Source organism: Hyperolius riggenbachi, chromosome 6, assembly GCF_040937935.1.
Source record: "Hyperolius riggenbachi isolate aHypRig1 chromosome 6, aHypRig1.pri, whole genome shotgun sequence".
Taxonomy (NCBI): Eukaryota; Metazoa; Chordata; class Amphibia; order Anura; family Hyperoliidae; genus Hyperolius; species Hyperolius riggenbachi.
Window position 1 is genome coordinate 173,240,939 of NC_090651.1, and position 21,732 is coordinate 173,262,670.

At 44.0% G+C, this 21,732-nt stretch overlaps 1 protein-coding gene across 3 annotated transcripts in view; it reads left to right on the forward strand.

Annotated features, from left to right (window-relative positions):
• Nucleotides 1–21,732, forward strand: part of SEPTIN3 (septin 3) — a 298,561-nt gene that overhangs the window by 214,446 nt on the left and 62,383 nt on the right. For all 3 annotated transcript variants that reach the window (XM_068240225.1, XM_068240226.1, XM_068240227.1), the window contains 3 exons: nucleotides 8,591–8,728; nucleotides 10,512–10,629; nucleotides 21,521–21,616. In XM_068240225.1, coding sequence (XP_068096326.1) covers nucleotides 8,591–8,728; nucleotides 10,512–10,629; nucleotides 21,521–21,616 — 352 coding nt within the window. The remainder of the gene's footprint in view (nucleotides 1–8,590; nucleotides 8,729–10,511; nucleotides 10,630–21,520; nucleotides 21,617–21,732) is intronic.

A 21,732-nucleotide genomic window follows, 5' to 3' on the forward strand; every position in this document is an offset into this window, starting at 1 on the left:
GGGATCCAGCGCCGAATCCCGCTGCATCCCCGCGCAACCGCCGAACCCCCGCTCGTCCTCTTCCGACCCCCCCCCCCCCCCCCGCGCGCCTTCTCCGCTCGCCCCTTGCATAGATGTGAGCATTGGCTCACCTAACACCTGCCCTGGATTCCCAACCTGCTGCCAGCGCAGAGCCGCATACCTCTTGCTTCCTCCTCTGTTCCCCCTAGTGATCCGCTTTTGCATACGCGTCATCACTGAAGCGCCGGGCGGTTACTAGACGGAACTGAGGAGGAAACAAAAGGTCTGCAGCTCTGCGCTGGCGGCAGATAGGAAATCCAAGGCACGTGTTAGGTGAGCCAATGCTCACATCTATGCAAGGGGCGAGCGGAGGAGGCGCGGGGGGGTCGGAAGAGGACGAGCGGGGGATCGGCGGTTGCGCGAGGATTCGGCGGATTCGTTAAGGGGGAAATGGCGTCGGGATGCGAATTCACGAATCTCGAATATTTCTCAATATTCGAGGGATTCATGGATTCGCCGGATTTGCCGTCCCACCCCTAATAAAAAAATTATTCAAAGCAAAACAGATTGGAAGGGGTTAAGCCTTGTATATATGGTAGTTGAAACTTGGCTGAGAATCTAGTTTGTGTACAGTGGCCCCTGATGCTCTCCAACGCCTCAGCCAGCGATCAGCCTGATGGTAGAGATGGCCCGAACTGTTCGGCCACATCGGTGGTTCGCGCTCGCGGTGAACCGCGAACTTTATGTGAGTTCGACCCGCCCACTATACTACATCATTAGGCTCAACTTTGACCCTCTACTTTACAATCAGCAGACACATGGCAGCCAATCATTAAAAAATCATTAAAACGCTGCTGTGTGTCAAATCCAGATTTTTCCCTGGGACTTTTGGCATGTATCCCCCTCCGCCATGCACCCCTCCAGGTGTTAGACCGATTGAAACATCTTTTCCATCACTTTTGTGGCCAGCATAAATGTATGTAGTTTTCAAAGTTCACCTCCCAATTGAAGTCTATTGCAGTTCAAAAAGTTTGCAGGTTCGCAAACTTTTGCGGAAGTTCGCGTTCGAGGTTCGCAAACCTAAAATCGGAGGTTCAAGCCATCTCTACCTGATAGGTCTCTTCAGGCAAGCGAGTGTTAAGAGCATTGTCCTCCCCTCTTAACCCACTAAATGTGTGATGTCTCTCCCGTGCCGTTGTTTAGGCCCTCTGCCCCCCCCTTCCCCCTTCATAGCAACGAACACATCACTAGCCTGCATGCGAGGCATGCGTCTGTACAGTCTTGGCCCCAGGGCCGGATTTCTACTTTCTAGTGCCATAGGCCTGCTGTCACCTACCGCCCCCCCCCCCCCCCTCTACCCCACCGCCACCACCAAAAAACATTCTGTCCAACACTCTGACTAGCGATCATTGGTTTGAATGGGCTCATTTCAGTCGTGCTGCTCTGCCCCCCATTCAGCCAAGAATCAGAGGATGCTTTGTCTGCTCAATAATTCCTGCAATTTGCGCTCCTGCCTGAATGTGCACAGCAGCCAATAGTGTTCTGGGCATGCATACTTGAGAAATGACGCTAATGTATACCCCTAAATACATAGCGGATCTATTGGAACTTTATGCCCCTCCACGCACCCTCCGCTCTGCCAACAAGATGCAGCTGGTTATACAATACAATACAATAACATTTCTATAGCGCTTTTCTCCCATAGGACTCAACGCGCTTAGGCTCTCTCAGATTCAGTAATTAGTAGGATGAAGTAGTCACACAACAAAAGTTATATTTCTGCAAATGCCAGACTGAACAGGTGGGTTTTCACTCTGGATTTAAACACGTCCAGGGATGGGGCTGTCCTGATCTGTTGAGGTAAGGAGTTCCAAAACGTAGGGGCAGCATGACAGAAGGCTCTGGGACCAAAAGTTTCCAAGTGGACTCTGGGTATGACTAGATTATTAGAACCTGTGGATCTGAGAATGCGGGGATTGCTACGCAGCTGTAACATATCTTTCATGTATCCAGGGCCTAGATTATTCAGAGATTTAAATGTCAGTAGGCCGATCTTGAATAGGACCCTCCATTCTATAGGTAGCCAGTGAAGGGAATGCAGGACTGGCGTTATGTAGCAGTGACGGGGTTGGTTGGTTAGCAGTCTGGCAGCAGTATTCTGTATCAGCTGTAGGCGGTACAAGACCTTTTTTGGAAGGCCAGTGTAGAGAGCATTGCAGTAGTCCAGTCGGGATGTGATGAAGGCGTGGACTAAGGTTGGCAGATCTTCTGGGGGTATGAGGTGCTTGATTTTTGCAATGTTCTTCAGGTGAAAATAGGATGATTTCACCACAGCAGAGATTTGAGTTCTGAAGTTTAAATCCCCATCAATTAGAACTCCCAGGGTACGCACATGATCAGAGCTGCGTAGATCCGTGCCTCCTATTCCCAGTGGTGAAGACTGCAAGTTAAGTTGTTTTGTTATCATGCTCTGCCCTCCAATCAGAAGGACTTCAGTTTTGTCTGCATTTAGTTTCAGCCAGTTGTCATTCATCCATTGCTGTAGTTCACGTAAGCAGGCGTTTATAGTTAGAGTTGGGTCTGTCACACCAGGCTTGAAGGAAAGATATAGTTGGGTGTCGTCTGCATAGCAGTGGTATGTCAGGCCATGTTTTTGGATTAGTTTTCCCAACGGTAGCATGTAAATCGTGAAAAGCAGGGGAGAGAGGATTGAGCCCTGGGGCACCCCATACTTAAGTGTTACAGGGGTGGACAGGAAGGGCCCCATAGACACTTTGTGGGTTCTGCCACTCAAGAAGGATTGGAACCACTGAAGTACTATGCCATCAATGCCGCAGTATTCCTGTAGCCTGTTTATCAAGATGTCATGGTCAACTGTGTCAAAGGCTGCAGAAAGGTCTAGCAGTATGAGGATCGAGCACTCTCCTCTGTCTCTTGCCATGAGCAGGTGGTTGCATATTTGGATGAGGGCAGTTTCAGTGCTGTGGTGTTTCCTGAAGCCAGACTGGAATGGGTCATAACTGTTATTTTGTAGGATTCTGGCTTCTAGCTGGAGGTATACAGCTTTTTCAATTAGCTTGCCCAGGAAGGGGAGGTTAGAGACAGGTCTGTAGCTGGTCATTGCATCTGGGTCCAGGGAGGGTTTTTTGAGGAGAGGCCTGATGATTGCTTCCTTCAGTAAAGCAGGAAATATCCCTGATTGTAAGGAACAGTTAACAATTTTAAGGAATACCGGTACGAACAGGTCGGGGCAGTTCAACATGAACTGTGTTGGGCCAGGATCCAGGTCACAGGTAGTTAGGCGGACGTGAAGGAGGATGCTTGATGTGACTTCTTCATCAATTTCTTTGAAGTTTGACCAAGGTGTTACGTTGTCTCTGCTAATGGTCTTCGGCGCTATATTAGGCTCAGATGCTGTAAGTTGGATGGCGGACCTTATAGCGGAGACTTTGTCTGTGAAGAAATGGGCAAATTGGTCACAGAGGTCCTTTGAAGACTCGATATTAAGTTTTTGACATGCTGGGTTGCAGAGTTTTTTCACTGTGCGGAACAGTTGGGCTGGTTTGTTAACTGCATTTGCAATCTCTTGTGATAGAAAGGATGATTTTTTTCCCGTGATTACCTTTTGGTAGCTCTTCAAGTGGAAGATTAAGGCATGTTTGTCTTCTGGGGACTGAGATTTGCGCCACAGCCTCTCAAGTTTTCGGCCTTGTCTTTTCAGCTCTTTTATAGCGTTATCAAACCACTGTGCATGATGGTGTGGAGTAAGATATTTGGTGCGCAGAGGAGCAATGGTCTCAAAGGTGGAGGACACACATTTGTTGTATTTAAACACCAGAGTATCAGGGTCCAAGCTGCAGTCAGTCAATTCATCAAAGCTAAGGTTATCTCGGATATGTTGAGGTGTTAGCCCTTTTAAGCGGCGATATTTTATTTGATTCTTGACCTGGTGTTTGACAGCTGGTATTGAGAGGGAGAAGTGGATAGTGTGATGGTCTGACCAGGCAACAGGATTAATTTCCACATTGGCTATTGACAGCCCAGTATGGAATATAAGGTCCAGAGTGTGACCTTTCCTGTGAGTAGCAGAGCTGATTGATTGGAGGAAGCCCAGTTCATGTAAGGCACGAGGTAGCTCTTTTCCAAATTGTGAAGAGGAGTCGTCCACCCATGTATTGAAATCTCCAAGAACAATACATCTGGGGTGTTCCAGTGTTAGGTTGCATAGGAGGTCTACAAGTTCCTCAAGGAAGTCTGAGTATTTTTCTGGTGGGCGGTAGATCAGCAATATGTTAATGTTTTCCTCAGCTGAAAGTTGCACCCCCAAGCATTCAAACGAGTTGGTAGGACCTACAGTAAGTGGTCTGATTTTCAAAGCTGATCTAAAGCAAAGTGCAACCCCTCCTCCACTGCGTTCTTTCCTGTTGCAGTATATCAGGGAATAGTTTGTTGGCACAGCTGCCTCCAGGGTGGGGCCAACAGGTTCAGAAAGCCAGGTTTCAGTCAGGCAGGCCAGATCAGAAGACTCTATTAGATCATGTATGATTGCTGTTTTGTTGTTTATTGATCTGACGTTGCAGAGGACAGCCTTGATGGGGCTACCCTGGGAGCTGAGGTCTGAGATTGAGGACTCCAGGAGGGAACAGTCTCCAGATGTGTGGCTGTCATCTCTGCTGGATTGTGCTGGAGCTATTAGTGTTGTTGGCTGGGTGTACTCTGTAGATTTTGTCACAAAGTTATTTTGGTTCTGCAGTGAATAACGTCTTTTCCCACGTCCCCTGGATCCTCTCTTTGTCTTTCTCTAGATTCCAACAGACTTAAGTAGAATTATTGTTGATTTGTCAATTGGATATATATTTCTTGGTTGGTATACAGCTAGAAGTGTCTGTGCTGAATATTGATGTTTACACATTAGGATGGACAAGAGACAGCTCAGGGCTCCTGCTAAGAAAGGCCCTATTTAAAGTCAAGGTTTGAACTTTCACAGCTGTGGCTGATATCCTGCAGAGATCAAAGGGCCTGTATAGACTGAATTGTCCTTACACAGAGATGTATGGATGGACAGCATGGATTTGAAAACACAGTCCTTTGTTTAGGAGTTTGAAGATATAATATATAATGTATGTAGAAAAATATAGTCTATTGAGCATAGATGCTGTAGATAATCGATGAAAGTTACTCACAGGTTGGGAGACGGCGGGCACAAAGAGGCAGAAAGTCTTTAAGGTCTCAGGTCAATTCCAAGGAAGGTGTGCAGTGTCCAGCAGTGTGTGATACCAAGGAAGATCCAATCCAGCTTAAATCTTTGCCATCCCAAGTAATCCAGGTGTTCTGAAAGGTTATAGGTGTTGCTGGAGAAGTGATACATTAGAATCCACTGAAATTTCGGTCCAGTCTTTCCATTAAGTTATTCCCAGGATACACTTAACATTTGGCGCTCGGGCCTTTTCCTATGCAGCCCCTACTCTATGGAACTCACTTCCACAATCAGTACGAGAGGCTCCTTCTCTGGACAGCTTTAAAAAAAGGCTAAAAACGTACCTCTTTTTCCGAGCCTTTGAGACTGCATAATGCAGGGTCACAGCGCTTTGAGTTCCTAGGGAGAAAAGCGCCATAAAAATATTATTGTTATTGTTATTGTTACTTGTCAAGAATGCATAACACTATACTGGCATTGGTTGCTGTGCACATCTGGGCAGGAGCAGAAAACTTGCGCAAGTTGCAAGTGGCCAGAGCATGCGCTGCTTCTTTGTCCTCTGTGCGACTCGCTGCAGTCAGAGCCACAAACAGGTGACAGGGCAGCTCAATGGAGAGAAGCCCATCCAAAACAGAGAACAGGTATGTAACAAACATCCTCTCAATACCCACTTTGGATGTTTGGTTGTAATTAGAGCGGACCTGAACTCAGAACTTTCTCTCTGCTTCAAAAGATACACAACAACATAATAACCTTTTAAAAAAACATTTCTTTGTTACAGCTGATACAAATCCTGCAATAAATCGGCAGTGTCTACTTCCTGCTTTCATGGAAGCAGACATATTGTTAACATCCTGTGCTTTCAAAAGAGCTTAGATGTTGTGGCAGTCAGGTGACACAGGGTAGAGATCAAATTACAACTTCAGATTAGACACAGATGAGGGGGAAATACACAGGCTCTCTAAAAACATACAAGGTGGAGTTTTCTCTGTTTTCTTCTGTCCTATGCAAGAGTTCAGCTCCACTTTAAAGCATCTGAATGATATTTATTTATATTTGCTGAAGAATCTATGCATCTCTTTTGAATGTTGAAAGTACATGTGGTGGTGTGCTCTAACATATTGACAGTATACAGGAACAAAGTCTGAATAAGGCTTATTCACAGAAAGATTACTTTTTTTCTTTTAGGCCAATAAATGGTATCATCCTGATTCAAAACTCTCTGCTTTCACTGATGGCTAAGATGGTACAATGCTCTACTGCTACAGGAAAGGAGAAGGATGCCAAACCATACACAGTAGCATAGAGGTAGTAACAGCTCAGGTGACAGTGACAGTTTAGCAATGAAAGGGAAGCAAACAGCATTTTTATTCCTGCAGTTCTCATAGATGGTAGGAACAGAAGGACAGAAAATGAGTCAGGAAAGAGTTAACTGAGACCACTGCTGGCTAGGAAAAAAAAAAACCTAAAGCCATAAATTTAGGTAGACTAGAAATAAGAAAGTGTAATTTACAACTGCTGGGGTCAGTGTCACAGCTGTAAAGGAGAAAGCAAAGAAACTAGCAGAGCTCACTGATGTCTGTGAATGCCTGCATTAAAACTCAGCTGAACTTAGTTCTATCTGCTTTGTAATGTAAATCCCTGGTATTTCTCACATCAAATTGTATGTCCATGATACAGAGGAAAAGATTATCAGGAGGTGACAGCAGATGTTGATTGTCACAACACACCAGGAATTGTGAGAGAGAGATGCAGGGATGGGGAAATGTGGAATTCAGCTATTAGTGCAGAGCAGGGCTCTGGCTGTCTGCTCTGCGGGACAAGAAGAGGTGATTAACTTTGACATATGACCTCTTCTCTCTCCAAGTCCTTCTTATCTGATTTTATCGCCATGGCCTATGTGGCCTTCCCAGAAATCCGGACCAGCTTGGCCCAGCAACGTCACCTGAAGGATTGAGTCCTGATTCCTGCAATGCAACATGTCTTGTATGTGTGCACGAGGCTTAAGACTATCAGCAAAACCCTCCCGTACATTCCATGATGGGAAATTCACGTACTGCGTTAAAAGTTTCCGCAGATGCATCACTGCATCACTGTGTTGTTGCCTAGCAATGTATCTGTGCAGCACTGGGGTCCCCATACAGTACACCCTAGTGATCATCCAATCCAACATCCAGTTGCTACCGTCACGGAAGAGCTGTGAGAAAATGCAATCAAAATCGGTTTTCTGCACCGATTGCGGTGAACGATAATCTGAATTGGATGTTTAGGTTCTAGCAGCCTTCAGCCTTGCGGGTCTTCCTTTGGGAATCTGGCATTTCAGCTGCAGAATTCTTTTCATGAGATACTTTTGCTCTCTGATAAGGCATGCTTGTTTAATTACCTGGTTCAAAAGGAATTCCTTCAGAGACCAGCAACCCCCAAATGGCAAAGTGTTGCTGACTCCCTTTATAGACAGGATAAACACAGCAGGGAGCCTTTTCAGAATTTGGTCTGTGGTACACACGACGGAGCCATGCAAACCAGCATTGAGAATACATGGAGTATATGATTTTAGCTTGTTGAAGGAATACCGCTTATATGAGATGTATGAAAAATATATAATTCCGCTGGTCCAAATCTAGTGAATATTTTGATATTAAATTAGTGGCACAGACATCCCCAGAACCCGAGGTATTCAGCTGCTTCGTGCCAGAGCATGTGACCCTAACCAACTTTTTGATTGAGGCTATCATCCACTAGGCCCCTAGACTCTCTCCAGTCCCTAGGCAACTGCGAAGGTTTGCATTGTGTATGATCCGGCTCTGGACTGGACAGACACTGAGGGAGCACATGGACACAGGAGGCTGGAGGAAGCCCCAGGTAAGTATAAATCCTTGATTTATTTCAGGTACACTTTAATGAGTAAAAACCCAGGATAATGCAAAATTGTTAAATATGAAGCACCCTGCTTTTTTTCCTTTAGTCTCAGTACAGGCCATTTTTAGTTCTGAAACTTTGAACTGTGACAAAAAGGGGGGATTATTAACAATGCGATACAGTATGGGGGCTTACACAAGCACAATTTCTAAGTACATGTATGTATAGGCTATCACACTTTACATGTATGAATTGTATGTTGTATTAAAGGTAAATGTCACAGCAGTACAGTAGAAACTCTTTATAGTAAACTCCAAGGGACCAGGAAAAGTAGGTAACTATACCAGAAGTTTACAATATCAGAATTGGTCATACATTGTATATTTATACAGATGCATTTGCTGGGACCTGAGGACTGAGTTTACTATATCCAGAGGTTTACTACAGTATATCAAAGTTTACTAGAACAGGTTTCTACTGTATTATAATGTATTACAGTATTTGTTTTTTCTTTTTATTCTTTTCACTTTACAGTTGGGAACCTATTGAAAAATACATTAATGAACAATATGAAAAGTTCCTCAAAGAAGAAGTGAATATAGCTAGGAAAAAACGCATCCCTGATACTAGAGTACACTGCTGTCTTTACTTCATATCACCTACAGGACATTCGTATGTACAATAATGCTTCTGTCTTTTTTGTTTGAAGTATATACTGTTAGGAGAGGGGTGGTCAATGAAATGCAAATAATTCCAAGTTAATGCCAAATTATTGAAATGTGTGCAGCTTGAGAATGTGTCAATCAAGCCAAGATGGGATTTTACCCTTTTTTATGTACAAAGATAGTAGGCGTCTATGTTGCCTTGGATGATAAAACTCAGGGTACATCTGAAAGTAATGTACGGGTAAACTTTATCTCCAGGCAAAATGAGGAGAATCTTCCTCTATTACTTATTTTTCACAAACTATTTGAACAGCATTTGATGATTATACCTCTGCATTCAGTGTATATGTTACGGCCAGAACCCGAAGTTTGGCCACTTCGCGTTCTGGCTGGCCACTTTGGGTTCTGGCCGGCCAATGTGCGTAGTGGCCGCTGCGCTGTGGCCAGTGTCAGAAATGAAACTATTCCTGTTAAGATAAATGTATTTTCCGGCCGCCAAATGTATGAAAAGTTAGTTTAATTTAATGAAATGAAGCCGGCGGCAAATGTACCAGAATGAAGCCGCCGGGCTTCAGCTCTGCCTCTCTCTCCTCCCCCCTGCCTCTTTCTCTCTCCTAATGGCAGCCGGCGGGGACCACGCGTGTCCCCGAGAGTCGTTCATCACGCCAGGGAAAGCAGAGCGGGGAGGCTGCAGACATTGCTTCTGCCAGCACCCGCTCTGCAGGAACAGCAGGATTCCCTGCCGCGATGAACGACTCTCGGGGACACGTGTGGTCTCCGCCGGCTGCCAGTAGGAGAGAGAGAGAGAGGCAGGGGGGAGTAGAGAGAGGCAGGGGGGAGGAGAGAGAGGCAGAGCTGAAGCCCGGCGGCTTCATTCTGCTACATTTGCTGCCGGCTTAATTTCATTAAATTAAACTAACTTTTCATACATTTGGCCGCAGCGAGACGGCCGGAAAATACATTCATCTTAACAGGAATCGCTTCATTTCTTACACTGGCCACAGCGCAGCGGCCACTTTGCACATTGGCCCGGCCAGAACCCGAAGTGGCCACCTAGAACGTGGCCAAACGCGAACCCGAAGTGGCCAAACTTCGGGTTCTGGCCGTAACATATACAAATTTCTCTTTGGATTCAGCAGATGTGCAGTGAATGTGTATATAGAATATAGTAGCATGTTATAATGCTCTGGGCCGGAGGTTTCGGGCCATTGCCACCAAAACTTCGAGGCACAGGAACTCCTTTTCCCCCTCTGCTGTCAACCTCCTGAACTCCATCCGGGTTGTCCCACCCCCTCCACCGCTGTGAACTGAATGGCACCTTGCCCTTCCTTAGTTATTGACTTGTCCTCCTGTGTAAAATTGCACTCATCTTCAGCCCAGTACCGGAAGTAAGTTTTTATGTTTGCAACTGCACTCTGTGCGATTCATTCTAACTTGCACTCATGCTATAACAAGTTATCAATCTGCAGTCCTGCCTGTTTATCAATTTGCACTCCTGTTTATGCCTATTGTTATTATTTATGCCTTCTGTGTATCTATACCTTTGAACCTTTTGCTGAGCAATTGTATGTGCCAAACCCAATTCCGAGCACGACCCAGTCGTGCCTGGCGATTAAAATATTTCTGATTCTGATTCTGATAATGCTGATTTAATTACATAAACAAAAAGTACAAATGTAATAATATATCAAATTACATGTTACTGTAACTCTTGTCTACTTTGCCACTTTAGTTTTGTATTTTGAACAGTTAGAACTGATACATTTCACTTATTTTTTTAATCTCCTTAGTTTAAGACCGCTGGATCTGGAATTCATGAAGCACCTTAGTAAGGTTGTGAACATTATACCAGTTATAGCCAAGGCTGATACAATGACTCCAGAAGAGAAGACAGAATTTAAACAGAGGGTAAGTAGTAAAAGTGTAGAGTTCCAAGTAATATAGAAGCCCCACTATGGTAAGCTTCAATTGTCTATCAATTAAATATATGAAAATATTTTAACCTTCCTGGCGGTAAGCCCGAGCTGAGCTCGGGCTATGCCGCGCTGGAGGATTTTCTCAGGCCCTGCTGGGCCGATTTGCACAATTTTTTTTATTACACACAGCTAGCGCAGTGCCCGATCGCCGCCGCTACGCGCCGATTCGCCGCTACCCGCCACGCAATGCCGCCCCCCCCAGACCCCGTGCGCTGCATGGCCAATCAGTGCCAGGCAGTGCTGAGGGGTGGATCGGGACTCCCTTTGACGTCACGATGTCGGTGACGTCATCCCGCTTGTCGCCATGGCGACGGGGGAAGCCCTAATGGAAATCCCGTTTAGAACGGGATTTCCTGACGGGCCTGATCGCCGGAGGCGATCGGAGGGGGATGCCGCAGCTCAGCGGCTGTCATGTTGCTAGCGCTAGGCTAGCTACATGATAAAAATAAATAAATAAATTGTGCTGCGCTGCCCCCTGGCGGTTTTAATTGACCGCTCTGAGGGTTAAATGGAGATTTTTTTATGCATGTTTGTGTTTCCCTGAGGCGTAGCTACAGAACCTTGATCACTTGATCACTAGTCCCCATCCAGTACAATTTTACAATGAACACTCCCCAGCACTGTGCTTACTTCTTCTTCCAGGCCTGCTTTCCAAAGATATCCACAATGATTAATACCTAAGCACAAAGTGGAGAACTTACACATGGCGGAAATCATTGCTGCTATAAAATTATTGAAATACAGATGACATGACTGATACAGAGATCTACGTGGGCCCTTTGGAGCAGGGGCCCATCTTGCATTCACCAACTCTGCTCCCCCTATTTCTAAGCTGTAATGTGCAAAGCACCATGCATTGTTTTGAACTTCTTGTATAAATCTCTCTCACATTTATTCAGGTCCAGTGGGAAACTAATACAATTCAGGATCGTCTAGGTACAAAAATGATAGTTATTAGTACCATTAATGTTTACATATAATGAGGATGATGTTAACCCTTTCGGGACCAGACCAATCTGCTCCTCACGGGGGCGCGCTTGTCAGAATTCTAGCGGTTTTATTTATGCAGGAAAAAGCTGTCATAAGTGTATGGTTTAAGCTTTAATGTTCTATACAAAATTTCATTGTAAAATGAAAAGTTAGAGTACTTTATATTGCTCTGTGACATAACATATTCCAGGCTGTGAGGCCTATAAGATTATTCTAGTTACAAAAAGCCAGAGCATTCTTGTTTATGCTAGTGCGTGGCCATGACATTTAAAGAGGCTTCTGTGTGAAGACAGAAAAGCAAATTAAACTCACATTACTGCAGTAATTATAAATGCACATACTTATTACACACAGATATTATTAATCTAAATATTAATGATCAATACAGTCCTTCTAAAGAAAGAAATAGTTATTGTAAAACCCTAAATAATAGAATCTATTACTTTGAAACATGTAAGCTGTATTCTACCCGTGAAAGATGAGACAGTAAGACATTCTCGTGAGATTGTTATGGTTCTGGAAGAATTGTTGACGTGCTCCAGTCTCAGAAAGCTGATAACACATGATGTTTTGGGAACAAGTTATATAAATATTGAACAAAGAAGTTGTTTTCCCAATTAGTTAAAGATCATTCCATGATGCCACCTGGCGGTCTTATGAAATCAACATTATTAATACTGTTTGTTATTTGTTATGAAAGGCTGACCTCTGCCGGATGAAATTAGATATTTATTTCTTCATCAGAAAGACAAAAATATAGACATTGACTTTATATTATTAAGATTTAATATGTAATTATTCCTTATATGATTCATTGTTTTAAGAAGAATTATATAATAAGCTTTATATTTAAATAAGTATATTAGAAGCCCTGTATGTTTCAATAAGCCTTAAATTGCTGAAGGCTCTCACAGGTCTGGTTACAGTGTCAACCTGACCAATCTCATGTCTGGGGAAGTACCATGACATTCCAACATAATTAGCAGCGAACACTTTATCAGAAATGCGTCATGAATGACATTGTTTAGTCTCAATGTCTGGGGCAGCCAGCAGATAAGATGGCTGTTGACGTCCATTTTTAATTAACCGCTTCAGAAATGACCTGATTAGAATGTGTAAACATTGCATACCTACGTTAATTCCCACAAGATAAGGTAATTAAGAATTTATAAACAATAATATTGTGACTTAGGTAATCAAAACATGATAAAGCATTGACGTACGAAAGCTTTAGCCAATCAGAACCTGGGATTCAGGGAAAGCTCCAGATTAGGCAGCCATATTGCCTCCAACCCCTATAAAAGTAGGGCTTGAAAGCTCATAGTTTGCAGAAGCCCAACAATCTCCTGAGAAGACACATGAGGCAGAAGCTACCTTCCCACACGTGGTTCTAGATGCTGAAGAGATGACAGAGAAGGGGTAATATGCTTAATATTCTGGTGATTTACTTTATTAAATTTTTCAGCATTAAGTTTAGTTAAGATGTTAGCAAGAAGTTTTTTTTAGAAGCTATTTTTTATGCTATTTCTTTAAGAAGATTACTACAAGTTTTACACAGCTACTAGATACATAGCTATTGATACAGATGAGACTACTTTTGATCGTATTCTACATAACACAACCGTTATATTATTTTTTGAATGTACTTAGAAGATTGATAATTGCTTGGCTCTAAAGCCTTGATAAGATGGAATACTGTTATAAGGAAACACTACTTGGAACTGTTCATATTTTGTATATATGCTGTATGATAAGCAAATACAATTTTTTATATAAAATCATATACTGAGTGCTCTGATTCATTTCAAGGTATACCGTCAATCTATAATTACTGTTATAGAGGGTTTAGACCCCACTATGCCGGATTTATATGATAGCAACGCTTTAAGGGTTGGTCCTTTACTGAGTTAGCAATCATGAAAAGGCAAAAACCGCTCAGGTTTTTGACACGCTGACGTCATCGGACGTCCTCCGGGCTGTACTGCGCAGGCGCAGTAGTTCTGCGCCTCCGCAGTACAGCCCGGAGGACGTCCGATGACGTCAGCGCGCCCACGTGGAAATGCAGAAGAGCCCGTCGTTGGAGCGCAGAAGTGCGCGACCTGGCAGCCGGCCTAGCCAGGTCGGGTCGCCCACCGGAGACCACCGGGAGCCTGCGGAGCCGCGGCGAGGGTACCTCCTGCCTGCCACGGGCTGGAGGAAGCCCCAGGTAAGTGGATATGGATTTTTATTTTTTTCCCACTACCTGAACCTTCCCTTTAAGGACCTGAGCTCTCCATTCCCTATTCAGCCCTGTTATTGCTTCACAGTAATCACTGGGTCAGGAGCCAATGAAATTGGCTTCTCACTGAAATGCGGAAGCTCTGCTGTCATTGAGACAGCAGAGTGAGCGGGTTCAGCAACGGAACAGCGGCGCGAAGGGCGAGGTCAGCATGAGTGCGTGGTGGTGGCAAATAGTTGAAATCTACATCCTGTCAGAGCTGAACAGCCACTGGCAGGACGTATATTCCAACTACAACAGTCCGGAATAGTTTATTGACAACAGCGGCAATAAAAAATACCAATTACTGTCAAAAATTATTAGCAAACCGGAATATGGTAACAATCAGTGGCACCCAACATCTCTTAACCACGTGCCGGCCGCCCACAGCCCATGGGCGGCGGCAAAGTGGTGTGCAGAACGAGTGCAATACGCCCATCGGCGGCGGCTCATTCTGAACTAGCTGGCCAGAATTTACGTGCTGTATGCATGCGCATCCGCCAGCAATAGGCTCCGCCCACCCGTGGCATCAACCCGCCGGCCAATTAGCAGCGCCGGCGGGTTGTTAACCCCCGATCTGCCGCATAGAAAGTGTATAATACGCTTTGTAATGTATACAAAGCGTATTATACAGGCTGCCTCCTGCCCTGGTGGTCCCAGTGATCAAGGGACCACCAGGGCAGGAGGCAGCCCCCCTGGTAAGCACACTCACACACTGATTTGCCCCCCCCCACCCTCTGATCTCCCACAAACCCTAATCTGCCCCTTGGGCACCCAATCATCCACCCACACCCTCAAATAGGCCCCCAGACCCCCTCTGATCAACTCACCAGTGCATTGCTTGCATATATTCTCCCCTGTAATCACCTACTGATCACCTATCAATCACCCCGTCACCCCATGTCACCACCTGTCACTGCTACCCATCAGATCAGACCCTCATCTGCCCCTTGCGGGCACCCAATCACCCGCCCACACCCTCATAACGCCCTCAGACCCCAGCCCTGATCACCTCGCCAGTGCATTTCTTGCATCTATTCTCCCCTCTAATCACACTCTGATCACCTATCAATCACCCCGTCACCCCCTGTCACCACCTGTCACTGCTACCCATCAAATCAGACCCTAAACTGCTCCCTGCGGGCACCCAAACACCCGCCCACACCCTCATATCACCCTCAGACCCCGCCTGAACACCTCTCCAGTGTATTATTTACATCTGTTCTCCCCTCTAATCACCCACTGATCACCCATCAATCACCCCCTGTCACCACCTGTCACTGCTACCCATCATACCCATCAGATAAGACCCTTATCTGCCCCTTGCGGGCACCCAATCACCCGCCCACACCCTCAGATCACCCTCAGACCCCCCCATGATCACCTCGCCAGTGCATTGCTTGCATCTATTCTCCCCTCTAATCCCACCCTGATCACCTATCAATCACCCCGTCACCCCCTGTCACCACCTGTCACTGCTACCCATCAGATAAGACCCTAATCTGCCCCTTGTGGGCACCCAAACACCTGCCCACACCCTCAGATCACCTTCAGACCCCCCCCTCGATCACCTCCCCAGTGCATTATTTACATCTGTTCTCCTCTCTAATCACCCACTGATCACCCACCAATCACCTCCTGTCACCACCTGTCACTGCTACCCATCAGATCAGACCCTAATATGCCCCTTGCGGGTACCCAATTACCCGCCCCCACACCCTTAGATCGCCCTCAGACCCCCCTCCCTGATCACCTCCCCAGTGCATTGCTTGCATCTATTCCCCCCTCTAATCACACACTGAGACACCCATCAATCACCTCCTGTCACCACCTGTCACCTCCTAGCACACCTATCCATCAGATCAGGTCCTAATTTGCCCCGTGTGGGCTCCTGATCACTCGGCCAAACCCTCAGATCCCCCTCAAACCCCCCTCCGATCACCTCCCCAGTGCATTGATTGCATCTATTCTCCCCTCTAATCACCCCCTGAGACACCCATCAATCACCTCCTGTCACCACCTGTCACCCCCTAGTACTCCTATCCATCAGATCAGGCCCTAATCTGCCCCCCTGCGGGCTTCTGATCACCCGGTCAAACCCTCACCCGCCCCACCGCAGTGACAGAATTTTTTTTTCTGATCACTGCTGGTCTCTACGACTTAATTGTGGCTGAGACCAACCGTTATGCCACACAATATGCAACCGCCAATCCAAGAAGCTACCATGCCCAGCCTTTTCGGTGGAAACCACTTCAAGTTTTCGAACTTAACATTTTTGGGGCCTTCTCCTTAACATGGGTCTAGTCAAAAAGAATGTATTGCGGTCTTATTGGTCTACGCACCTAATACATCACATGCCCATGTTCTCTCCTGCCATGTCCAGGTTTGAGCACATCCTGCGCTTCCTGCACTTCAGTGCCAATACAACCTGTCATCTAAGAGGCCACCCCGATTATGAATGGTTCGACAAAATTCAGCCCCTCATAGACCACCTGTCATCAAAAAAAAAATTGCAGATGCTTATACCCCTGAACAGTCATTTTGAGGCATTTGGTATTCCGTTAGGAGTATGATGAGTTCATAGAAGATTTTATTTTTTGTCACAAGTTAGTGGAAAATTGCACTTTGTGAAAAAAAAAAACTATAAAAATCAATTCCCGCTAACTTGTGACAAAAAATAAAATCTTCCATGAACTCACCATACTCCTAACGAAATACCTTGGGGTGTCTTCTTTCTAAAATGGGGTCACTTGTGGGGTTCCTAAACTGCCCTGGCATTTTAGGGGCCCTAAACCGTGAGGAGTAGTCTGGAAACCAAATGCCTCAAAATGGCCTGTGAAATCGTAAAGGTAGTCATAGGACTTTGGGCCCCTTAGCGCACCTAGGCTGCAAAAAAAGTGTCACACATGGTATTGCCGTACTCAGGAGAAGTAGTATAATGTGTTTTGGGGTGTATTTTTATACATACCCATGCTGGGTGGGAGAAATATCTCTGTAAATGGACAATTGTGTGTGTTCTTTACAGTAAGAGTGATTAAGATGTGGAATGCATTGCCACAGGAAGTCGTTATGGCAAACTCTATACCTGCATTTAAAGCAGGTTTAGATGCTTTCCTTGCGTTGAAAGACATCCATGGCTACAATTACTAGGTAATGCCTAATGATGTTGATCCAGGGATTTTATCTGATTGCCATCTAGAGTCGGGAAGGAATTTTTCCCCTTTGGAGCTAATTGGACCATGCCTTGTAAGGGTTTTTTCGCCTTCCTCTGGATCAACAGGGATATGTGAGGGAGCAGGCTGGAGTTGTACTTTGTACGGGTTGAACTCAATGGACATATGTCTTTTTTCAACCAAAATAACTATGTAACTATGTAACTATGTAAAAAAAATCTCATTTACAGAGATATTTATCCCACCCAGCATGGGTATGTGTAAAAATACACCCCAAAACACATTATACAATTTCTCCTGAGTACGGTGATACCACATGTGTGACACTTTTGCAGCCTAGGTGCGCTAAGGGGCCCAAAGTCCTATGAGCACCTTTAGGCTTTACAGGGGTGCTTACAATTTAGCACCCCCCAAAATACCAGGACAGTAAACACACCCCACAAATGACCCCATTTTGGAAAGTAGATACCCCAAAGTATTCAGAGAGGGGCATGGTGAGTCAGTGGCAGATTTCATTTTTTTTTGGTCACAAGTTAGCGGAAATGGAAACTTTTTTTTTTTTGTCACAAAGTGTCATTTTCTGCTAACTTGTGACAAAAATAAAATCTTGTATGAACTCACCATGCCTCTTAGGGAATACTTTGGGATGTCTTCTTTCCAAAATGGGGTCATTTGGGGGGTATTTATACTATCCTGGAATTCTAGCACCTCATAAAACATGACAGGTGCTCTGAAAAGTCAGAGATGCTTCAAAATGGAAAATTCACTTTTTGCACCATAGTTTGTAAACGCTATGACTTTTACCCAAACCAATAAATGTACACTTATTGGATTTTTTTTAATCAAATTTTGTAGCACAATACATTTGGACAAAAATGTATATAGAAATTTTACTGTATTTGAAAAATGTCAGCACAGAAAGTTAAAAAAATCATTTTTTTTGACAAAATTCATGTCTTTTTTTGATGAATATAATAAAAACTAAAAATTACAGCAGCAATCAAATAGCACCAAAAGAAAGCTGTATTAGTGACAAGAAAAGGAGATAAAATTCATTTAGGTGGTAGTTTGTATGACCGAGAAATAAACCATTAAAGCTGCAGTGGTCTGAATGGAAAAAAAGTGTCTGGTATTCAAGGGGTTTTAAGACTGCAGTCCTTAACCATTTACTGACATCCTAACGTATTAAAACGTCATGCTTACCGCTATTAACAGCAACATGACGTTTTAATACGTCCCGCGTTCCCGCCGCTGCTACCGCCGTGTGTGCGCTGCTACCGCCGCTGTTTCCGTCGGGCTTCCGTGCGGGGTGATTGGGGAAGAAGACCGAACGGTCCTCTACCCAATCGCAGTGCCTGGAGTGAATGGACGTGACCACGAACAGCGGCTACGTCCATTCACAATAACAGGAAATGTAACAATTAAATAAAGTGAAGAAAAAAAAAAAGTGAAAATTTCCTATGAGTGTTCACTAGCGCCATCTTGTGGCCAAAAAGTATATTACATCTACAAAATACATTCATTTTCAAGTACATACAGATCTTAATAAAATTACACTTCCAACTCTTCCCCCCCCCCCCCCAAAAAAAAACACTTGTAAAAAAAAAAAAATCAGCTAAAAAAAATAAATAAATAGTTGCCTTAGGGACTCAGCTTTGGTAATTTATATTTTATGGGGGGAAATTAATTTTAATTTATTACATAGGGGCTTGTAATTATGGCCAGAATAAAAAAAACACAACAGAAAAATAACACTTATATTTCAAAATAATATACTGTCGCCATACATTGTGATAGGGACATCATTTAAACTGTTTAATAATCGGGACAACTGGGCAAATAAAAAGTGTTTGTTTTATCCACAGGAGAATGTTTAATTTTAAAACTATAATGGTTGAAAACTGAGAAATAATGATTTTTTTCTTTTTTTTTCTGTTTTTCTCATTAAAACGCATTTAGAATAAAAAAATTCTTAGCAAAATGTACTATCCACAGAAAGCCTAATTGGTGGCGAAAATAACGAGGTATAGATCATTTTCTTGTGATTAGTAGTAATAAAGTTATTAGGGAATAAATGGGAGGAGCACTGACAACTGAAAATTGCTCTGGTCCGTTATGATAAAAACCCTTGGGGGTGAACTGGTTAAAGTGGATCCGAGGTGAACTTTTACTCATTGCATAATTGTGTTCCTTTTCTATTGTTTATAGGGCATTCCTCAAGCCAAATACCTTTTTGTTTTTGTTTTAATACTCTCATTCCCTATAAACTAAATCAACCACGCCCACAGGTTTTCAGAGAGCCTTGGCAGTAGCAAGGGCTCATGGGAGCTCAGTCTGGGCAGGAAGAGGAGGAGGTGTTACTAGCCATTGATTTCAGAGGCAGAGGGAGGAGGGGGGGTTAGGTTTTTTTTCACAGGCTAAGTGCTCAAGATACAGATAAGCCTGCCTCTGTGTAATGTTTACAAACAACATGGCTGCTGTCATTGTATCACAGGAAGAAATAATAATTTTCTAATAAAGCTGTTTGCAGCTAGATTTGCTGTGTAAACTATCTAAACTTTAGATAAGATATATAGACAAATTACTTGTTATAGGCCTCGTTCACATCAGGGCCGTTTCTGTGCGCTTTCCACAGCGCACTGCCCTGTGCGTTCAGCAAGGTATTGATTTTTCCATGTAACTAATGTAGCTGGTTCACATCTATGCGCTGCGCTGAGCAGCGTTACAGAAACGTAGTGTTGCAGGCATTTCTGTGCGCTGAGCTGGAAAGCGCACAGCAATGCAAGTGAATGGGTCCGCTTTTTTAGCGCATAGAAGCGCGTACAAGCGCATAGAAGCGCATGCGTTTTTTACCCCTAATTGGAGAAAAAAATACATTTACATACAAAAACAAAGTTTTATTGACAACTGCTGCTGCTACAGTAAGCAAAACGTGCTTTAAAGAAGCGCAGCGCAACGCACAGAAACGCGGACTAAAGCGCGCACAAGCGCATGCGTTTTTTACCATGCGCTTTAACACGTTTTTCAGCGCAGCAGATGTGAACGAGGCCATAGTTAGTTTTTCATCTCGGATCCGCTTTAGGTGGTTAAAGAGGAACTGTCGCGAAAATCTTAAAATTTAAAACACATACAAATAAGAAGTTCATTTCTTCAAGAGTAAAATGAGTTATAAATTACTTTTCTCTTATGTTGCTGTCACTTACAGTAAGTAGTAGAAATCTGACATTACCAACAGATTTTGGGCTAGTACATCTCTCCATAGGGGATTCTCAGCAACGCCTTTATTCTTTATAACGACATTCCCTGAAAAAGATTTATACAAAGATGCTGTCCAGCCTCCCTGCTCATCGTACAATTTTTTTGGCAGTTGGACAGAGCAACTGCCATTCACTAAGTGTTTTTAAAAATAAAGAAAACCCTGAGAACCACCCCAATAGATGATGGGCTAGTCCAAAATCTGTCAGTAATCTCAGATTTCTACTACTTACTGTAAGTGACAGCAACATCGGAGAAAAGTAATTCATGGCTCATTTTACTCTGGAAGAAATGTACTTCTTATTTGTATGTGTTTACATGTATTTAAAATTTTAAGATTTTTGTGACAGAGGTTATTTAAAAACAACACAGCTTTTAGGCTGGTGAGGACAGCTTAATAGAAAGGGCTTTAGCCAGGTGCAGTGCTCTTAAACCTGGAATTGCCACACTCTAGCTCCACGCCGACCTGTGCTATGTCACCACTATTTCTGGTTGACAATGTCACTCGTAGTTCCCGGGACAAGGTCCTCCAGCACCCAAGGCTGAGACACCAAAGTGCGCCACTACATCCCTCCACCCCAGCCGTCACACACTGATTGCTATTAGACTAAGAGGCTCCCCAGGGCCCCCAACACCTTAATCTCTAGTTATCTGGCTTGTAGTCACTTCCATGTATCTCCTTTTCTTATTTCTTTCTGCTTCAAACACAATTAGGAATGACAGCTGAATGAATTGTGCGCCCCCTCTTACACTGCGCCCTGAGGCTGGAGCCTCTCCAGCCTATGCCTCGGCCCGGCCTTTGTTCCGCCTTTTTGTTCCCATGAGAACTCATCACGGCATACTGGTACATTATCAGTCCTGCGTTCAAGTACTCCCCAGCCAGCAAATACAGGCAATAGCCACTAGTTTAATATCTGCTACTGAAAGGTTGTAGACCAAGTCAATGATCAATATCAGGAAGCTAATTATCATTTGCATGATTTTTCACTGATTGAATAGTGTATGCCTAGCTAAAGCCATCTATTGTATATATATTTTCCTAAGTGTTTGTTGGTATTTGTTATACATTTTAATTTTTGTTATGTTTTTTTTTTTATACCCTAAGCTAATTAGAGGAAATAATATACCTTTTATTTCTATTTCAACAGATTCGGAAGGAGCTTGAAGTGAATGGAATTGAGTTTTATCCACAGAAAGAATTTGATGACGATTTAGAAGATAAAACAGAAAATGATAAAATAAGAGTAAGAATGCCCATAATAATATCCAGGAATGAACCTATAATTAGTAACTTTTGAGGTTGATTCAGCAAAAAAGCAGGCTTACCCCACTTCCAGGGGAGAATGCAACCAGTGATGGT